The 19,475-nt window shown below is 38.9% G+C and overlaps 1 protein-coding gene across 2 annotated transcripts in view; it reads left to right on the top strand.

Annotated features, from left to right (window-relative positions):
* The window catches only part of klf8 (Kruppel-like factor 8), a 32,056-nt gene that overhangs the window by 1,352 nt on the left and 11,229 nt on the right, over positions 1-19,475 (top strand). Inside the window, exons 2-3 of one of the 2 annotated variants that reach the window (XM_043221377.1) lie at positions 305-337; positions 15,094-15,198. In XM_043221377.1, coding sequence (XP_043077312.1) covers positions 305-337; positions 15,094-15,198 — 138 coding nt within the window. Of the gene's footprint in view, positions 1-304; positions 338-811; positions 1,154-15,093; positions 15,199-19,475 lie in introns of those variants that run through there. The other variant, XM_043221378.1, reaches the window with a different exon arrangement.

Genomic DNA, 19,475 nt, shown 5'->3' with positions numbered 1-19,475 from the left:
TTCCCGTTACACGGAGGCTTCCGGCTATCATAGGAAGTGTAGTTTAATAAGATTATGGGAAATGTAGTAGAAAAGGAAAGTCGTGCATGTTATCAGAATACGATTATTATTGATGATTATTTATAACTTCCAATCGTTTTTTAAAAGCAAAGAGGCAAAAAAAATATCTTGAGAACTATTAGAATTAAACTATTATATTGTGAGAACAATTATAAGATTATTTGGTTTTAGGTTGACATTATTTTTTACTTGACTGAGACTGTCAGTGAAAAAAATAATTACTGTTAATTTCCTCTTTCCACAGATGCAGAACGAGACCGTAACAACATCCAGTTTGGTGAGTGTTCATTTTTAATGTTTGTTTTTCAAAGATCCTTTTATAGTGGCCTTCTGGACCCGTTTGAAAACCCTTGCTAGACTTCTGTCTTTATACAGCTAATTATAATAAAGATTTTAGACTAAAATAAAGTATGTTTTAGCTCACTTTATGGCCATTTTGTCTCCAAACCAAGTAAACTTGGAAATCTTTCATTATCATTTTGCAAACCAATAGTCAAGGCAATCAATGAATACATGGGGTATCATCTCTAACTCAGTTCAGTTCAGCTCCGAACATCCGGTGCAACTTGACGTCATTAGGTTAGGTGACAAGGAGTGCAATGATGATTCTGAGGTTCTATTATCGCGGTGGCGCGTTGAGCGCCGCTGCTGGTTTGGGCTACACACACGCACACACACACACACACACACACACACACACACACACACACACACACGCACACACACACACACACACACAGAGGCTGTGATTGACACAGTGAAGGGGTGGGGACGCAGGGTGGGGTCAGCAGCAGGGAGAGGCGGAGGAGAGACTCACAGCTCGAGCCCAACCCTGAAACACGGCAACAAACACACACTGAAAGACGACCGGGCGACGGAAAGAGGGTTTATTTCTCGACGCCGGGGATATGATTTCTGTGATCCGCCGAGGCAACGAGCGCACATTTCTCCTCTAATACTGAGGTGGAAAAACTGACATCGAGCTCACTGTTATTCAAATATCACCCCGCCCGATCCGATCGACCCCCCCTCCACTCCACCCCTTCACCGCCGCTTAGATACCGAGATGCACACGGAGACTCGGAACAAAAAAGTAAGTCCGTTTATCGTTCGCTATCGCCTCGTTTGGCAACGCAGCTGGTCGCTTTTGACGGCTGTCGCTGTCCGATTTCCATTCTGCAGGACTCCGCCTGAGTTCCTCATCTATGAGCAGTCACCCGGTTTCGGTTTGCTCGCCGTTAACCGTAATGAGCCGATAATATCTGAGCTGCTGGGTGATTACTTCACTCCTGTGCATGCGGCTCTGAGCCCGTGCTTATCCGAAAGCCTCCTAACGATAACGCTGGTGCATTTGAAATACTTGTGCAACTTGTGACAAAGTCGGTGTGTGGCACATCTGTCAGAGCCGTCGCTTATCTGCAGTGCTGTTTTAAAGCGGCGAAGGCAGGAAGGAAGCGCGCCGAATGCAGCTTGCTGGAGAGACACCATCTTAGCTGCTTTCTTAAAGGGACAGCAGCCTTGCATTTGCATGGGATGAAGAAATTCTCTTACGTTGTTGCTGGCCTGTGATGCTGTATGCTATTGCGTTTTTATCATCATCTTTCAGTTATTAAGGGCAAAATACCAATGTGTTGTAGGCAGTGCATTGTTTAACTTGAGACTGCAGCTTGTTTAGGGCTGTAGGCTATTGAAAACTGTTTTGTACATCCCATGATGCCAAGTAAGGAGGGGGTCACATTTGTAGTGTATTTGAAACCGTGTTTGTTTTTTCTGCACAGAAGTAATGCACTATAACTTTTGAATGGGTTATACTGATATCAAGAGATAGCTGCTCGTGTATGATCAGTGTGACCCAGCATATAGCAAAGGGTCTTTGATCTGCAGGGGGTATTTTGTGATTTGTTTAATTGTTTGTTGCATTTTTCAGACTGATTTACGGAATGAATTGGCAGTTATACAACAACGGCCCAGACAATAGTCATCATTCAGAAACATTGGATAGGAGAATGCAATGATTGGCCAATCAGAAAAGTTGTGTATACACACAAACATATAATTAATACATTTAATAAATACACTCTCTCATCTATATTAAATGGCCTGATCGAAATATTGATCCAATGCTGCAATATCGTTAAGAATGATTTAATTTGATTAAATTAATTAATGAATACATATTCTATATATTGGATTATTTTTGCAAAAAATATTTGTAAGCATCCAGGCTATTGTATGATATGTTTAGCAGATAGATATTAAAATGGTGAAATTTTGGCATCATCCATCCCCACAAATATCCTTTTTTTTTTTTAGATAGCATTGTCAGGCCAGCACCATATAAAACTTTTGACAGAAATGCACACTAGGCTGAAAGGGATAGACGTACGGTGCATTCTGAGGGCTGTACTGTTTTCAAACACTATACTGATTGTTTAGCTGATAAAATGTCTTTCTATCCTGTGAAAACTCATTTCACATAAAGATTCAATATGACGTCTAATCTGACCGAGGTCTGCATCTTTTAGTCTACCCTACCTCTGTAGAGCAACCTGTTAGACCTAATTAATGCAATTGTACACCACTTTTGCCGTTAATATGGCATATTCTGCAACTGAACTCATTCTTGAGAGCAGAGTCTCCTGCATGAGTTGTTATTGACGGAGTCAGGGAGGTGAGTGGACTCAGGCATTATCATTGGAGGAACAGAGAGTGCTCTGGGTGTGCCAGACAGCTGGTAATCATTAACATCTATGGACAAACTTTGGTCAAAGTGGTTAAACACTCAACTACCCACTGTAGGTCTCAGCCTTTGGGATTTATCAGGGTTGACATCCCTTTAGGAGGGTGTTATAGGTTGGCATTGGCAGCCTAATCAAGCCAGCCTAGCTGGAGGAGGGGGGTGATGTAAAGTGCATCTGTTTTTAGGAGCTGAGACAGTTAGGGACTGCCACTGTCCTAGAGCACAGTTATATTTAGGATAAGGGTGCAGTCGGTCCTGGGTGTGACTGAGGTTGTGTTTTTGCAGGGTGGCAGCGGTGCACGCCCAGCAGTTCCTCTCACTCCCTGTCTTAAATCGCCTCTCGTGTTATTGACTGCACTTTAGCGTCACACCCTTGATCTGTCCTAAAGCTTAGCTCTAAAAGTGCAACACAAATTAGACAGCGTTCTGTTTGTATAAACTTCATTCTGTATCATAAGAAGTTGGACACTTCTTCACACTTCGTCAACAATAAAGTGTAACGCCTCAACATCACATACTTTGTCGACCATTGTCGCTCTTACAAATCCATTATTTGTACTCTACTCTCAAGAATGTGCACAATGTCGTGAAGTTAGACGGTCTGGTAATTGGACATCGTTTCACTGACACCTTCAGTTTAGGCCTCATTCTGAATACGGTGTATGAATATAAAGGTAGGACAGTCCAGCTTGTTTTTTATGATCCATTAATACAAGGTCATAAAATACTCTCACACTTAGTCAAGTGTAAAACCCTTTTATATTCTTACACCCTACGGCCTGGGGTCAACGTTACACCTATGGTTCTGAGGTTTTTCCTGTTGTTTATTGGACAGTCCTCGCCTAGGGTATGCATGTCTTTTATGAACACTTTAAACAAAGTATTGACAAGCTTCAAACAGATGCATTTACATTTTTGTATGTTTGGCACGTTTCTGAACAGCGTCATAAGAAGCAGCAAAATTTTTTGCAGTGCTGTGATATTTTATAAGGGTTTCAAGCCTTTTTTTATTCTTGAGCAAAGGACATTGTATATATTCTCAAGGAAATCTCAAATGAATCAGCCTTGTATGCCATCTGTAGATACGGCAGTTCACTAAATACAATAATCCAGGCATAGCTTGAGCTCAGAAAAATGACAATTTCTGGACCATTGACTTCAATATTACCATCTGCCTCTTCATTCCTTTCTGTTTCGTGTCTTCTTGGTTTCTGAGAAGTCTATATTTTATACTAATATAATATCCTCCATTTTTAGCTCACTGACGGAGCACACCGAACTGAAAGGCCCTCAGTTGGTAAGCTAATTGGACAAATTTAAAGTTATGTTTTTGGTCTTCCACTTTTATCTCCGCTTTGAAGCAGAGTTCACAACCCATTTTACTTCTATAATGTGACATGGTTCCAAGTTAAACAGGATATTCAGTGAGAAATTGGACTGGGACTTTGATTGGATCCTGAAAAGTGGTAAATCATGAAAAATAAGAGGGTTTGGTTGCATCATTTCAAAATTACTTTTGTAAAGAGTTTCTTTTAAATAATAACGCAATATGATGAGGGGGCTCGATTTGACTGCGGTTGTGCCCTAGCAACCTCGCTTAGCTCCTAACCATTCAGAGGTCTTTGCATGCCACTGACCAATACCAGTACCAGTTCATCTGTTTACTAGAAAAGTTAAGAAATGTAATATGGTTCATATGCTTCCATTTGCACAATATGTTAAAATGTTCTAAATGTTCACACATGTGCATATTGTGATACATATTGAAATGGTTTGCGATAAATGAGTTATTTATGGTCAACAGTTTTATTTCAGAATATCAACACAAAAGTTGTATCAATTAGCAATGCATTATAAATGTACTTCCATAGTGAAAATACTGTCGCTACAGGCAGCCTTTATTCACAGTTTTATCATGGATGGATGCACTTTATTTGACTACATTTGGACTGTTGAAAAAAATTCCCGCCTGCAGCATTTATAAAGCTTGGAAGAGCACAGATAATTTTTAATACAACTGCAATTGGATTCATCTGAAAGAAAAGTCAGGCTGCCTGAAGAGTGAGTAAAACAGGCTAATTAAAATTTTGGGGTAAATTAACCCTCTAATAATGCCCAGTTGTTTTATGCAACAGTAAAACATTGTAATGGTGCTTTTTACTTGAAACGTATGTTGGTTGTATTTTTTTAAAAATATATTTTATACAATTTAGTTTTTAAGTAATATTGTATAGCATATTGAATATTGCATTTTATGTTGCTTTCTGGTAAACATTGCATCTATTTTGCATGGCAAAGATCACTTTTTATTACAGTCCTATTCTCTAATCATTTATTTTTTAATTTTTTTAATACAATTGCAAATGCAATGTATGCAAAAAGGCAAGTGCCAAAAATTAAAGTATTGGTATCGATCGAAAGCATTGGTAAAGAATTGGCAAATAAGGCAAATTTTACTTTGAAATAGGAAATGAGATTATGTTTGGCAAAAGCACTGAGAATGTGCAGGACTTTTTGGGGTGCTTTTTAAACAAACAAAAAAAACAAACAACTTTATGTATGTTGCTGGTGGCAGAAGAAACGAATGTACCTCAGATACAATCAAGGTCTTTTCTTACTTTGAGAGCTGCCTGAGGAGGATTCGGTTGTCCAAGAGAGCAGAGGAAGTGAGGCACCAGCGCACTGGCTGGAGGGAAAATGAGACTTGAGAGGTTAAAGGGGACATGCAGCGCTATGTGGTTTATCTCCCAGACCTAAAGGGAGTAAAACAAGTTAGAGGTGAGGTTTTGCGTGAGTGGGGGCTCTGGGGTGTGCTTGTGTGTGTGTGTGTGGTATGGGACTGTAAGGATATTGTCCATGTCTCCCCAGATTAGAGGCGATGTGACAGAATGACCCCCTACCATTGCGGCACAATCATTAACCAGGGAAAGAATCCCGTCCCCATAGCAACCCCTGCAGTTCTGCCAAACTGTCTGCAATGAAAAAGAGGGAGCGGGGGTGGGGTGCTCAGGGTGGGGAGGGTGTGTCTCAATGTGTGTGTGTGTGTGTGTGTGTGTGTGTGTGAGACTACTGAAACAGCATGCAAGCCATTGCTCATAATGTGAAATTTATATGATTTGGAAAACTACTTGCAAAGCTTTGTTTTCCTATAGCCCCCTCTTAATGCATGCAAATGCTGGACATTTGCATTAGCTTTTTACTGTAGCTTAATTATGAGGTGCAAGGCAAAAAAACGTCTCAAGCTAATTTTTCCAAGGGTATAGACTGTCCACTCGGGTATCTTCTTTGGAAATTGCATTTTGACTCTATGCCTTTAAACATCACCAGCTCTCTTTTGCTGTTTTTCTCTCGGTGCAGCTCTGCAGCAGAGATGAGCTGGCTTTCAGAAAGAGAGAAACTTCTTCCTTCCTGTCTTGGGTGCTCATCTGCTTCACGGACATTAAATGGCTTGAGACGTTGAGGTTTTGCATCACATTAGGAAGGCTGCATTTCAGCCAAGCATCATGTGAAGAAACTTCATTTCTGCATGTATACTCGACATTTTTTTTAAGTAAAAGAACTGGAGGTAAAGGAATGAGTATATTAGGTCTGTTGTAGGACTGTGTGTGTGTGTGTGAGTGTGTGTTTTAGGGTGGGGAGGGCTATGGGAAGTAGCAGCAGAGTTTGCGTCAGAAGGGTGTGGTGAGATAAGGCCAAGTTCACTGCTATGGTGACTGTGCCAACCATAAAGAGAAAGTCCTATGGCTGGGTTTGTTTGAATTTATCTGCAGCCAATATACACTCTTAGCCATCATATTTGGTATTCATAAAAAAAACAGTACAGCCGAATCTTCGAAAACAACCAAAAGCACCCTGAAATAGCATTATCAAAATCTCCTGAAATTATATAATTTTGTGTCTAAAGTGTCGATGCTTGCTGTTTGATACTATTTGCTGTGGGTTTTTTTTCAATAATCAGTATATTGCAAAATATATGTGCATCACCTCAATAATTTTGGTGATGCAATATATTGGCCGTTATATTTACTTAAAAAAAAAACAATATAAAAAGCACAACTTTTTTTTTTTTTTTTTTTTTTTGGCCATTCCACTATGCCTATGTCTTTAGCAGCCTCTTGTACATAACCTGATGTAGTCGTGAGATGCTATTTAAAAAAGTTTTAATCTGCAGATATGGGCTTGTTTAAGGATCTGTTCCTTTGTGTATACAGAGATCTGATTGCTAAATAGGGATTGTGTTTTTCAGCAATAGGGAAAAATCTTGAAAAAATGTTTAAATCTCTGTGCATTTGTCTTTTTTCTGCTTGTAAGATAATGTGTATTTACTATTTATTCACATTTTTTAAGGTATCTAATATTTTGACATTTAATTTCCATGATCTAAATATTTTTAAGAATTAAGTGTTTGTTCTCAGTTAAAAGTGTGTAGGCCTTTTTGCATTATTATGCTGTTGTATTGACAATAATATAGATTATCGCAATTATTTATGGGGCAATATATAGCACAACAAAAAGTTGTTATATTGAAAAGACCTCATCCTTTGTAAGGGTCAACCACTGACCATGAATTTTCTATTCATCAAAGAGTCTTGAACAAATTTGTCAAATATTAAGCAATACATAATTGATAATAATAATAATAATAATAATAATAATAATAATAAAGGGTTTCTTGAGCATCAAATCAGCCTATTGGAGTGATTTCTGAAGGATTAAATCATATTTTATATATTTAAATAGAATTTATTTTAATTTTTATACCATTTTATAACATTATTTTTACTGTATATTGAGGAAATTACAAAGTAAAAATGTAAAAATAAAAAGTACAATTTTAAATGAATAATATGTCATGTGTGTTAAATCTATTCTTCTGAATAGATTTAACTTTACATAAACGCTTTACTTTACATATTGGTCAGACACTTCATCCTTGTCACATTTACATTGTGATGTTTACCATTGTCAATTTTGTTAAAATTTCACTTGACGGCAAAATGTGTCCTCGCACAGATTTCACAACTGGTTTAAGATTGTCAATATAGCAGATTTAAGTGACTTCTATGTGAGCCGTGCTTCATACATTGCTACACTATTGACAATAGACCTTTTTTTTTTTTTTTTTTTTTTTTTTTTTGTCTGCAAAATTTTGCTGAATTTTCACTCATGTGACACCACCTTTAGTGTGCAGTGAAAAAGCTGCTTTGTTTGAAAGTGACTTCTGTTTGAGCTGTGCTGCATGCATTGCTACACTATTGACAAAAGACCCTTTTTTACCTGAAAAACGTAGCAGAAATTGAACTCATGTCAAATGTAAAAGTCTACAGTGATTGTAAAATAAGCAGCAAAGTGGGCCAGACTTCATGGCAGTTGATGAAATCTAGAATTGACTCATATGAAAGTGCAATGGTATTACCACCACAAACTATGAATGCTACCACAGTAGTACTTTCTAAGGGCATAGGGCTTTACAGAGAGAAAACTGTCACAAAGGGTGTTCTTTAGTGAGGTTTCATACCTTTGAAATGGCTCATTTCCACTGAGTGGTATGGTATGGTTCGGTACAGTACAGTATGGTATGGTACGCAATTATGTTTCCATTGAGAATAGTACCAAAATGGCAAACCATACCGTGCCACTTTTTTGGCACTAGCACTAGCACATTGGCTTATTTATATCAGAGTGCGCAAACACAAAAAATCTAACATTTATTTTATGATTTTAATATTTTCATAAAGACAATAGTCTTTTCTCAATATGCATGCTTTTCTGTTCTTGTGGACTTGTGAAACGACATTGTCCAAAAACCCGCTAATTTTTAAAATGTTACCGTTTTAGCCCCTTTCACACAGAGATCCCAGAAAATACATGGGTATTGTGTTCTTACAATTTCTGGCTCGTTAATTTGCTACAATCTCACTGCCGGTGATTTTCCAGAATCTGTGCGTGCGTTCGCACACAACCCGTTAAGGTCCCGGAATGACACGTGACATCATTATTAAAACACAGACTAGTCCCTCTTGCACTGCTGGGTTGTAATATTGAAAACACCCGCTCAAAGAGTCAAAACAATAACTACGTCATCACTACGACACATCTGTCATGGCATTGGCTCCGGCTTATGTTCACACAGAGCTTGTTCCGGCACTGAACCCAGCAATGTTACTTGGTCCCCAACCCGGGATCGATCCAGGGACTTGTTTGCGTTCACACAGAAGGCACTCTGGCAATTTTCCGGGACCAACGTGCCGTGTGAAAGAGTATTTATTGTGTCGCGAAGTGTAGTTTTTAAGAGTTTTTCAGGCGAGAATGTATTTCTCAAATCTACAGTTTATTAATAACGAGAGCGCATATTTGATATGCTGATTTCGTAGCTCCATGCGATCACCGGGCGCTCGGTGCTTATGTATCCATTTAGAGCAGTCTAATCCCTCTGACATTTACTACTGGCTCTGACGTCTCTGTAATGATTAAACATGAGATACAATTAGTTTTAGGTAATGTTATATTTAACATTTGTGTTCTCATGCGTCTTTCATATAGTTTTGGCTAAGTTTAACTTATATTTAACTTTGTATATTTTTTTTTACTTGACCGTAGTACAGAGCTGACTGCTTTTGTCTTTATTTCTTTTTAAGCCTCCTATTCTTTTCATTAAAATTGCCTTAAATTGCCTAAAACTGTTACTGTCTCATGTCTTTGTTGATTGCTACGTTCTTTCATATATCACGCCTATCAAGTAAGGGTACCAATGGCAGTGGAAACGCAAGCTATATAAGGGTGTTCCTTAACTAACTGTACTGTACCGCTTTGTGGAAACGAGCCATAAGAGGCTAACGGAAAGAACCAGAGGGTAGGACAGCGTCCTTGCACCACAGCCTGTACTCTGTGTGTGTCACCAAACCCTGTGCCTGCTCATCCCCTCACACACACCCCATGCAGCTGTGACCTTACATGTGTATTCTTCCCTTCTTCTCTCTCTCTCTCTCTCTCACTCACTCTCTCTCTCTCACTCTTTTTCTTTCTCTTCTTTTGCTTTTGGACCGATGAGTTGATTACATGGAGGGACGCAGTGACAGCACTGGCTGGTACACAGAACAAGATGTGCCCCAGGCCCCAACAGACTGCATTAAAATTACACTGTTCTGACATATTTAAACAGCAGCGGCAAACATGTACACGTACACACAGATCCGCACGTGCATACACAACAAGAGACCTTATTTTCTTGACAAAAGAGTAGTTTCCCCCCCAAGTGCTGGAGAGGCTGTCTTCTTCCATGAACACTAAAGGAACGTCTCATTTGTTTTCGTAGTTGGTCTTCGAACACCTTATTTGGCAGTGCATGGAGTTAGTGGAGTGGAACTGATAAAAACAATGACAAAGTAAGTTTACTTGTCAGTCAGTTAGTCCCTTAGAGTTTGGTTCACTTCACCCTCATAACTACAACTTATTTTTTTTTACATCTTACAAGGATTACCTCAAATATACTTTGCTCAGAGTTTGCATTTTAAAAAAAATTTAAAAGATGTTAAGATACTTTTACTTTACATAAAATGACATTACAGAAATGTGTAAAGTTAACAGGCGCAGAAACTTTGATAGAAATTGAGAGAGAACTTTATATTTAATTTTTTCATAATCACAGTTTATCTTCCTATGCTAACAATCCTATTGAAACAGCTATGTAATAGCTGTGAACCATTGTTTTCTACTTGCTATTGCTAACTTTATTGGGCAGAAATTGGTATATTCCTCTGAGTGCTTGATGAGTCAAAATTTTGATGCATATAACTGCTAAAAGTAAAAAAAAAATCCAAATATACCTAAAAATTCACATGAGCACATAGATAACTTAATTCCTTAAAAAAAATAATTGCTGCATTCTGCAGAATAATTTTAACATTATTTATCACTTTACATATCGGTCAAAGATTTTCTCAGTCACAACCAGAAATTTCATGTCAGGAAAATAATGAATTAAACTTACATTTACAATATTTTTTTCCCCAAATAGTTAATTGAGAACTTTCTCATTAAAGTAGAAAGTCAAAAAACAGATTGTTGCCTACTAATTCAGATTAGGTAAATGTTAATCACACTGAGGTAAGCAATGATGTTTCGTGAATAGGATCTTTGGAGAGAAGATTTCACGTCCCTACCTTTGTATTCTCAAGCATTGCTTTGTACCCTGTCACAAAATCTGATGTCTGATCAGTTTCTGCTGTCATATTTTTCTGTCTTACCGGTTTAGAATGACATGAGGGTGAGTAATTAATGACAGAATTTTCTAGGGATGTCCTCCACCAAGGATTTTTTCTGGTCAACCAGTAGTTGTTCATTTTAAGCATTAGTTGACTAATCTCATGTGTATTAAACCATTCAAATCATTATAATGAGCCTTTAGCCTAATAAGTGCTCAAACGCTGACAGAAGTAATGATTATGAAGGTATCAGCGAAAAAAAAACAGTATGCATTGAACCGCATGAACATTTTAACATTTCGATAAACTGATGCTTTCTTTGAAGTTGGCGACACTGACTAGTCATCTCTTCAGTAGTGATGTGCCTGTATGCATGTTTCACACTGAGAATGTTTGTTTTCCATTTGAATTGGTTAATTTAAAAAGTAGACATTTCACTCTCTAGAGGTTATATTTTTGATGCCTGTAAAGCAAAGATATACACAGTGTTTTGTGCTCAAGACGGAAAATCGAGATTTCACAGAAGTGAGATTAGTTTTTTTTTTTTAATAAACACTTGGTTGATCAAGTCTTTTCTAGTCGACTAACGATTAGGGGGCAGCCCTAGAATTAAACATTTTGGGTAAACTAACTTTTTAAAGTGGGCTAGAGTGCAGAACCTGAAACAAATTGTTACTGTAGTAAGGTAACATCAAGATTTTCCGTTTAATTTATCGAATTCTCAAATGTGCTCTGTCTGGTTGGGTGAGTATCTACAAGAGTTAGTGCAGTAATATAACTTTAGAAAATTGTGGATATGTGATACCCATTTTTCATGATGGAAAAAGGAGTCTTAGAGTCATCTGCAACATCTCCTCTCTTTAACTTTGAATGAAAGGACACAGTCCTAGATTGTGGAGCTCATGCACTTTGAGCAAAGGTTTTACTTGTGTACTTACAGTGGTCAGAGAAACTAGCTACACAACAGCAGGGGAGGTGGATAGGCCTTTCCTCCCTGCTGCTAGAAAAACTGTCCCACACTGCTCAGAGAACAACCCATACTTCCCTGCCCCCTCCACATGTACTTCTCCTGCACCCTCTCAACCACTCCTCTTAGGGGGTCCAGTTGGGCCTAGCCGTGGTATGGAGCACGAGCCAACGTCCAATCTCGGGTTACATGATTGTGCAACATACAGCTTTGAACACCCTTTTGGCCCTTCAGAGCTAAAGCCCTACTTCCTTCTCAGGGCCTCATGCATTATGAGTTTAGCCTCTTCTGGTCCTAGTAAGTCCCAGAGTAACGTTCTCAAAAAGCAACTTTTTTTTAACAAGGTTCTGCTGACCTTAGGTGGCTAGTTGAGGTTCAAGTTGAAAAAAAAATTGATTAAAGCCTGGGAAGCCCCTGACATTTTTTTGGATGTGCCTAAGAGATATAATGTGTCATTGCATTAGGGTTGGGTTTGTACTGCTAACTGTTTCTGCAACAAATGCAATGGTCAGTTAATCTAGTGTGGCTTCCTTTCTTCCAAGAGTTTTAGTAAAATTAAAGAAAATTAGAAGAAGAAAAACTCTTATCCTTAACTCTGAACTCTGATCCTCCTGCATTTGAAAACAGAAGGTATTGTACACCATAAATTGTACTTTCTGATAAATCTTGCATTACCTTCATGAAACACCTGAAGTAGATGATGACTTTTAACAATTTGGCATTGCATTTGTCTTTTTGCACTAGTTGCCCCAACATTTTGGTTTATATCATATGGAAAGGGGGTACCTCTTCACCCAACCAACCTTCTCTTTTAGTTCCTCCTTTTCCCTCACAATGAGGATTGTTAGGTTCCAATAGTATTCCTACCATTGTTTAAGGAAGCCAATACTTCCTAAATATGAGAACCCAAGTATGACTGGAGAAGGAGGGATGGACAGAAGGGTGTGCGTGGTGAGCTATGCAGTCCCAGACGGCCACTCTACCCACGCTGCACTGGGGCGGGGACTGGTTGCCAAGGGGCTTGGGAGCGACTGAGTGAGAGAGATCACCATGACCCAGATTGTGATGGTTCTTTCTTCCTCTCCCCCTCCACCCCCAATCATTCCCTCTCTTTTTCACATTTCCATGTTCTTTCATTTTCTGCTCTCTGCTATCCTCTCTACTATGTGCTATCCTATCTAATCCTTGATGTTCCCTTTCTCAGTAATGAGAACCCCCTCCTCTCTCTATAACTTAACTTCCTGCTGGGGCTTAGATGGACTGGGGTCACACCCACCCCACCCTCTTTTATTCCTGGAACTACTCACAGCACAGGCTCTCAGGGGAGCCTTTACACACACACACACACACACACACACACACACACACACACACACATATATTTATACACATACTCATACTCTGATAAATGCTTCCTTGTGAATATACGTCATAATTATTTGTCCAAAAGGATTTGCTAGTAGGCGAATGCTACTCTCAATCATTGAAACACTCCATATTACTGAAGTCTTGTGTGCATGCAGACAAAGTCCAATAGTCACTTTCTTCCAGAAAAAACTTACCTGGCATGAAATGAAAAGATATATATATATATATATATATATATATATATATATATATATATATATATATATATATATATATATATATATATATATATATATATATATATATATATATATTTGAGACATTGCCTATCATTGTTAGTCTCCTTTTTATCTTCATGGCTGTATGCAAAGAATATTGTATATCTGTGTTGCCAAATAGAATGTGAAAGTTATAAAATTTTTAGGCATCATGGATAAACTAATGACAACATTTCCAGGACAAAGGTCTTTTTTGGGATTCCTTAATGGATGGAAAGATGTGTGAGTCAAGATCCGATCCCCCTGCAGAGACCCATCCCCCAATTTCACCAGCTGAGAGAACTTTTTATGGGTACTGTTTAGTGCTAATTAGAAATTTTAGAAAACTGGTTAATTGTTAATATTTTATAAAGCTAGAAATGGTCCAGTGTACAGTTTTGGTTACTTGCTGTCAAAAGCTGTCAGCCTATCATTTTTTAATGTTAGTCTTAAAAATGGTGGTTCCAATTGAAGTAACTGGCCACTTGCGAGAAGCACAACTTTATTTACTCACCAAAGCCTCTCAGTGAGTGTTTTTTAAAGCCTTTCTGCTCACATTCGATGTGTTTGAAGCGTTGGGTAACACTGGTGTTTACCAGCCGTCTCAGACAACATTGGCCATTAAAAAGAATGCATACGTTTGTTCATAGTGCATGTGTGTTCACAATGTGTCCGTGCCAGGTTGGGAGGAGGGGCACATTGAGGGCGGCCACACCCCAGCTATAGGGGGCCACACCTCTTTGTGGAATCTACTGCAGCTGGGTCACATGACCCCCCACTCCCACCCCCATGCCTAAGCATTACCACATTTCTCCTCTCTCTCTCTCTCTCTCTCTCCCCACTATTACTGCTGCTCTACTCTATGAGACTGGCCTCTCTCCTGCTATTCGGTCTTAAAGAATTGGGTGTGACTCGGCTTGGCTCAAAGAGGGAGGCGACACAGGATTGCTAGCTACTCCTCCCTACTGGTTCAATCTTTCTCTCCTCTTGCATTTCTTCAGCTGGTCAGTCTTTAGAACCATCTCTTCACCCCTAATCTTGTTTTCTACACCTCTGCCATTCAGTTTCTAAAGGTAGCACAGATGTAATATCTAAAGTTTAATCTTTATTGTAGTTTTTTTTACCTTTCTTTTTTTCCAATTTCTGTGATTTCTCCCTCCTTCTTCAAACACTCACCCACATTTGATTGACCTGTACTTGATTTTCCACTCATTATCTCTTTTGTTTCCTCCTCCCCCAACTAACTTGAGCTTAACTGCCCTTTGACTCTTCTCACATTAGACTGGTGAGGATTGTTAATTCTCTCTCTCTCTTTCTCTCTCTCTCTCTCTCTCATCTCATGCTAACTTTTATTTAAAATTTATTTCTGAACTTGTGTGACTTTGTCCAAGCAGACTGTAGATTTCGCAAATCTGGTCAGAGGTCATGACACTGTTGGTAACACCACAACTTGATGCTCTGATTAGTTCCTAAGTGTTCTCTGTTTTTCCTTCGCAGTGTCAGACGAGTCCGAAGAAATCCACTGCAGCCACCTCTGAGCCTGTTGAGGAGATGCCATCCATACAAATCAAGCCGGAGCCAGAGGAGGTGGAGTGTATGGTGGTGAGTGAGCTTTTGTAATGTGGCATATGTGTGTGTGGGGGGTGAACTTCGTAGTAGGAGAGAGAGTATGAAGCTTGGAGTTATTGAAAAGGGGTGTGGTTGCAGTGTCACTAAGATGAAGTCTGTGGACCTCCGGGTTCTTCTAGACTTAGATTACATCTTTCTAGATAAGGCCAGGGCATATCTAAATGTTATTCTACAAATGTATTTATTAATAGTTTTATAATATGATCCTCTAGACTGTTTGTCTTAGTAGATTCAGGCTTTACTTCAAAATGAAACGGAAGTAGCAACAAATCATTTTGTCGATATAACATCTGTGAAATGGATAGTCAACAAAGAAAAAAAGTAGGGTGGGGACTTGCCTCTATACATTGGTTGTTGATTGGTCGGAGGGAGGTGTGAATTTGAGCTTGTAGTTGATTGCAAGAAAGGAAGGGGGTTATGCAAAGTAAATTATTGGAGAAGTCCAGCATACTAGAGAGAATATGTTTCTCCAGAAGACCAAGTTTATGAGGTCATTTTTTAATGAAACAAATGCAGGGATGAATTGGTCACATCTTCCCTTTTATTGGTAAAATTTTGTCGCTTTTAGTCCATATCTGCTTTGAGTCGTCTTTGCAGACATGGATTGAAATTGTACTTTCAAGCTTTCTAGATTAAACAAATCGCACAATTCTCGTCCTGGTTATGAAACACTCAGACAGACCGGAAGGTGTTGTCTCAGCAAATTTTAACAAATACTCTTAACTACCAGAAAAGCTCATAGTAGCTGCCTTGTAAAGGATACAAACCCATGCACCCTGACCTCTGGAAATTGTGCCAAGTCAGCCAATCACATTTTGTTTTTGAAAGCACTTCCTCTTTTGCATTCAGTGTGCTACCGATATGCATCTCATATGCGACTGAGACCAGGAAAGAGCTGAAACTCATATAATTTTTCCTTAAATCAATGTTTTAGAACTTGGAAATAATTATTTTTTTCAATTACTAAATATACAAGAGAGCATGAAGAAGTAGAAGATTGATCATTACCGGATGGTGTCTTACAGTCCTCATAAGGAGCCATAACATAATATTTTATGTATTAACATTACTCCTCCACTGCTCTTTCCTCTTCACTTTGTTGCGGTATCTTTTTGTACCTTTCCTTTTCTGTCCTTCTATCTTTTCTTCCAAGTCTCGCCAAGGCCCTAATAGGATATATCGAGGGAGGCTTCCGTTCTGCTGTAGTCATGGCAACGAGGCTCTGGCGGGAGTTGGAACGACTGTGATGTAGCCTCCCCACACCCCTTCGCCTGAACACACACACACACACACTGACACACCACCCCACCCCCTCACAACACTCCCACTCCCTCACCATACACTCCTAAAGCCGTAAGACACACACAGAATACCACATACCTGCAGGGTTACACACATGCTCGTATCCGCATTCACCATGCATGCCTGCCATGCACTCACTCTGGAGCTAACAGGAACATTTAGGCACAAAGATGTGCTCCACACCCTTTTATTCACATCCTCTTCACACACATACAGCCTTCTCTGTGTCTAATGTGCTTTTACCCAGCCAGTGATTCACCTCGATTCAGAACTACTGTTTATTATAGAACAGCTTTGCCACTGGTCAGAAATCTGTAGAAAGATTCACGGGGGGAAAGGCAAAGACTGCTGCTGTTCTTCATTGAGTTGTTCAGTTTGGGGAAAAAGTACCTTGGAGTTGCCGTTAAAATCTGCTGTTGATTTCACCTGCGCAATCTGATATGGCAGGCGGTTGTGAAAAGGAAGTTAGGGGCTCGGCAGCGTTTGCCAGGTATTTCAAAGTTGTGCGCTCAAACACATCACAGTAGGTCTACGTACAGAGCATGACATTGTAACCCGGTAGGTCGATGAGGCCCAGGGTGGGTAGTTGGAGAATTGTTTGTGGGAGAGGCTACATGACACTCCCTTTCGAATGTTAGACAGGACCACAAACATAGACGCTAATATCACCCTCAGCTCCTACCATTTTTCTCCCACTCCTATATTTTATCATCCATATCTGTTCACCACACCCTGAAGAATCCTAAATGACTGGCCTAACTAAAGTTCGGAAAGGTTGCTTATACTGATATTGAACGGATGTAGCTGGGATGAGAGCAGAGAGTTATTGCAGGGTTAGATAGCCTGTGAACCTGGGGCAGTGTACTGGACACACTAGGGTCTTTGACAGTGATCATCATTCTGACAGTTTAATGGTAGACTGGAGAGACACCACAAGATGGGCTGTTATTTATGTTCTAATCCTGACGTAAGCAGACAGAAGTCTTACCGCTTCAGGTCTTTAAAGCAGCGGGTACCAAATGTTCATTTCCAGCATAATGACCAAAACTCAACTGGACTAACATTTGACTGCAAGGATGTAAGGAATACCAGTACTTGAAGCCTGAATATGTTAGTAGGTAGTGTATAACCTTTTCAGTGTGTTGTGGTATCATGAGTGTCAGTGGTATTAGTTCCTGAAATTGATAACCATATTTCAAGGTGCAGCATTAAACTTTTACAACATAAAGTAGTTTGCATAGTGCAGCACCAGTGCTGGGTATTGGGTAGTAACTGATTAAATGTAATTGGATTGCATAATCAGATTTTAAAAATGTAGTACTTGTAATTTAATTGAAAGATTGCACTTACTTTTCTGTAGATTACATGATTGAATATTATTTGCACAATGACACAATGTATATTACCTTTTTTCTTTTTTTTTTAACTGATGGAGTTTTATGGAATATAATACAGTCATAATTCAGGTGACTGTAATCACATGTGAATGGAGAGGTCAGACAATTAGTTTAATGTAACATTTTTATTGATTTAATTATTTGTTTTTCATCACCTCATGATGATAACAAAGAATGATTATTTTTTGGGATGGGTTAGGTCAAAAATAATTTAGTTCTAATCTAACAGTAGCTGCTACCGAATAGGTGTAATCCATCAGATTACGTTACTAGGTACAGTTTTTGTTATGTACTTTGTAATCAGTAATCTACCCAGCACAGTGCAACACCATTATCTTATCTCTAAATTTTGAACTTTAGTAGGATAAGTATCCCCTCTGTTTTTGTAAGACATGAAAAACAGTTATCATTAACATGTAGAACTTCATGATCAAAGACCAGAAATGCACGTAGTTGCACTCAGTCATTTGTTGTAATTGATTAGTAACCCAATTTGTAACAAAGCATTTTCATCTCTCAGTACTGTGGTGGAATGTAAACCATTTTGGGGATATTATTAATGTTAATGGTTGTCGGTAAGGTCAGCAGAGAGTCATACTGCCATCAGTCCATCATTCCTAACAATGTTAAACGGAAGGATTTTTCACCGGAAACTCACATAATAGTTCTAGTTTCTTTCTCTCGGTCTCAATTTGTTCTGCATTTCTACACAGTGAGAAACAGGGAGCGGTTCTCTCTGCGCTGCCAACCTTTACCATGAGCAGTTGCTCTTCTGTCCTCACTCTTATGTTTATGAAAATAGTTTCTCACTGGACTACACTCTTCACTTTGCATTTTTGTGTGTGCTTGATACGTTGGCTATTCTTTTGTTTTGATTGGTCTGCCTATTGTATACCTGTGAGTTGTTTGTTTTACATCCACAGCCAGATCTTCTGTTCTAGTCTGCTTTGTGTAGTGGGAGGAGCAACAACTGACTCGATAGGTGTGGCATCAGGCCAAGGAGAGGGTTTTACATATAATCTCAAAAAAGTATCAAAAAGGTGTCCAAGGGGATTAAAGTATCCAAAATAAACTGGGGAGCTGTTGTCCTCGCTGTGAAGGCAGGTAGTGTCGAGGTAGTGTAACTCGGGTAAAGAGGAGCCAGTGCTGCTTTGCTTACATTAAGTATGTCTGTGTAAATCTCTTATATCCTTGTTTCAGTTTCTCTTTTAAATGACGAATATATATTGTTGACAGCTGCTGATATTGACAGTTAAATCCTCTCACACAGCACACCTGTTAGCATGCACTGGTGTGTTGGCTGTTTTTTAATAATTAACTCAAACATGGCTCATCCACTCTTTATTTTTTAAGTCAGTAGTTTAAAAAAAAAAAAAAAAAAAAGCTATCAAAAAGCTAAAAAAAACAACTGTATTGGATTGTATGCAGTTACCATATACCGAAAAAATCCTGGTGTAAATAATTTGGTTACACTTTATTTTGATAATCCACAGTGGACACTATAAGTAAGTTTACTACGTGTCAACTTATTCTCATTATTCTGTAACTACA

The sequence above is a fragment of the Puntigrus tetrazona genome, chromosome 21 (genome assembly GCF_018831695.1).
Source record: "Puntigrus tetrazona isolate hp1 chromosome 21, ASM1883169v1, whole genome shotgun sequence".
NCBI classification, from domain to species: Eukaryota; Metazoa; Chordata; class Actinopteri; order Cypriniformes; family Cyprinidae; genus Puntigrus; species Puntigrus tetrazona.
The sequence above is the reverse complement of the archived record's forward strand: the minus strand, read 5'-3'. Positions and strand labels throughout refer to the sequence as shown.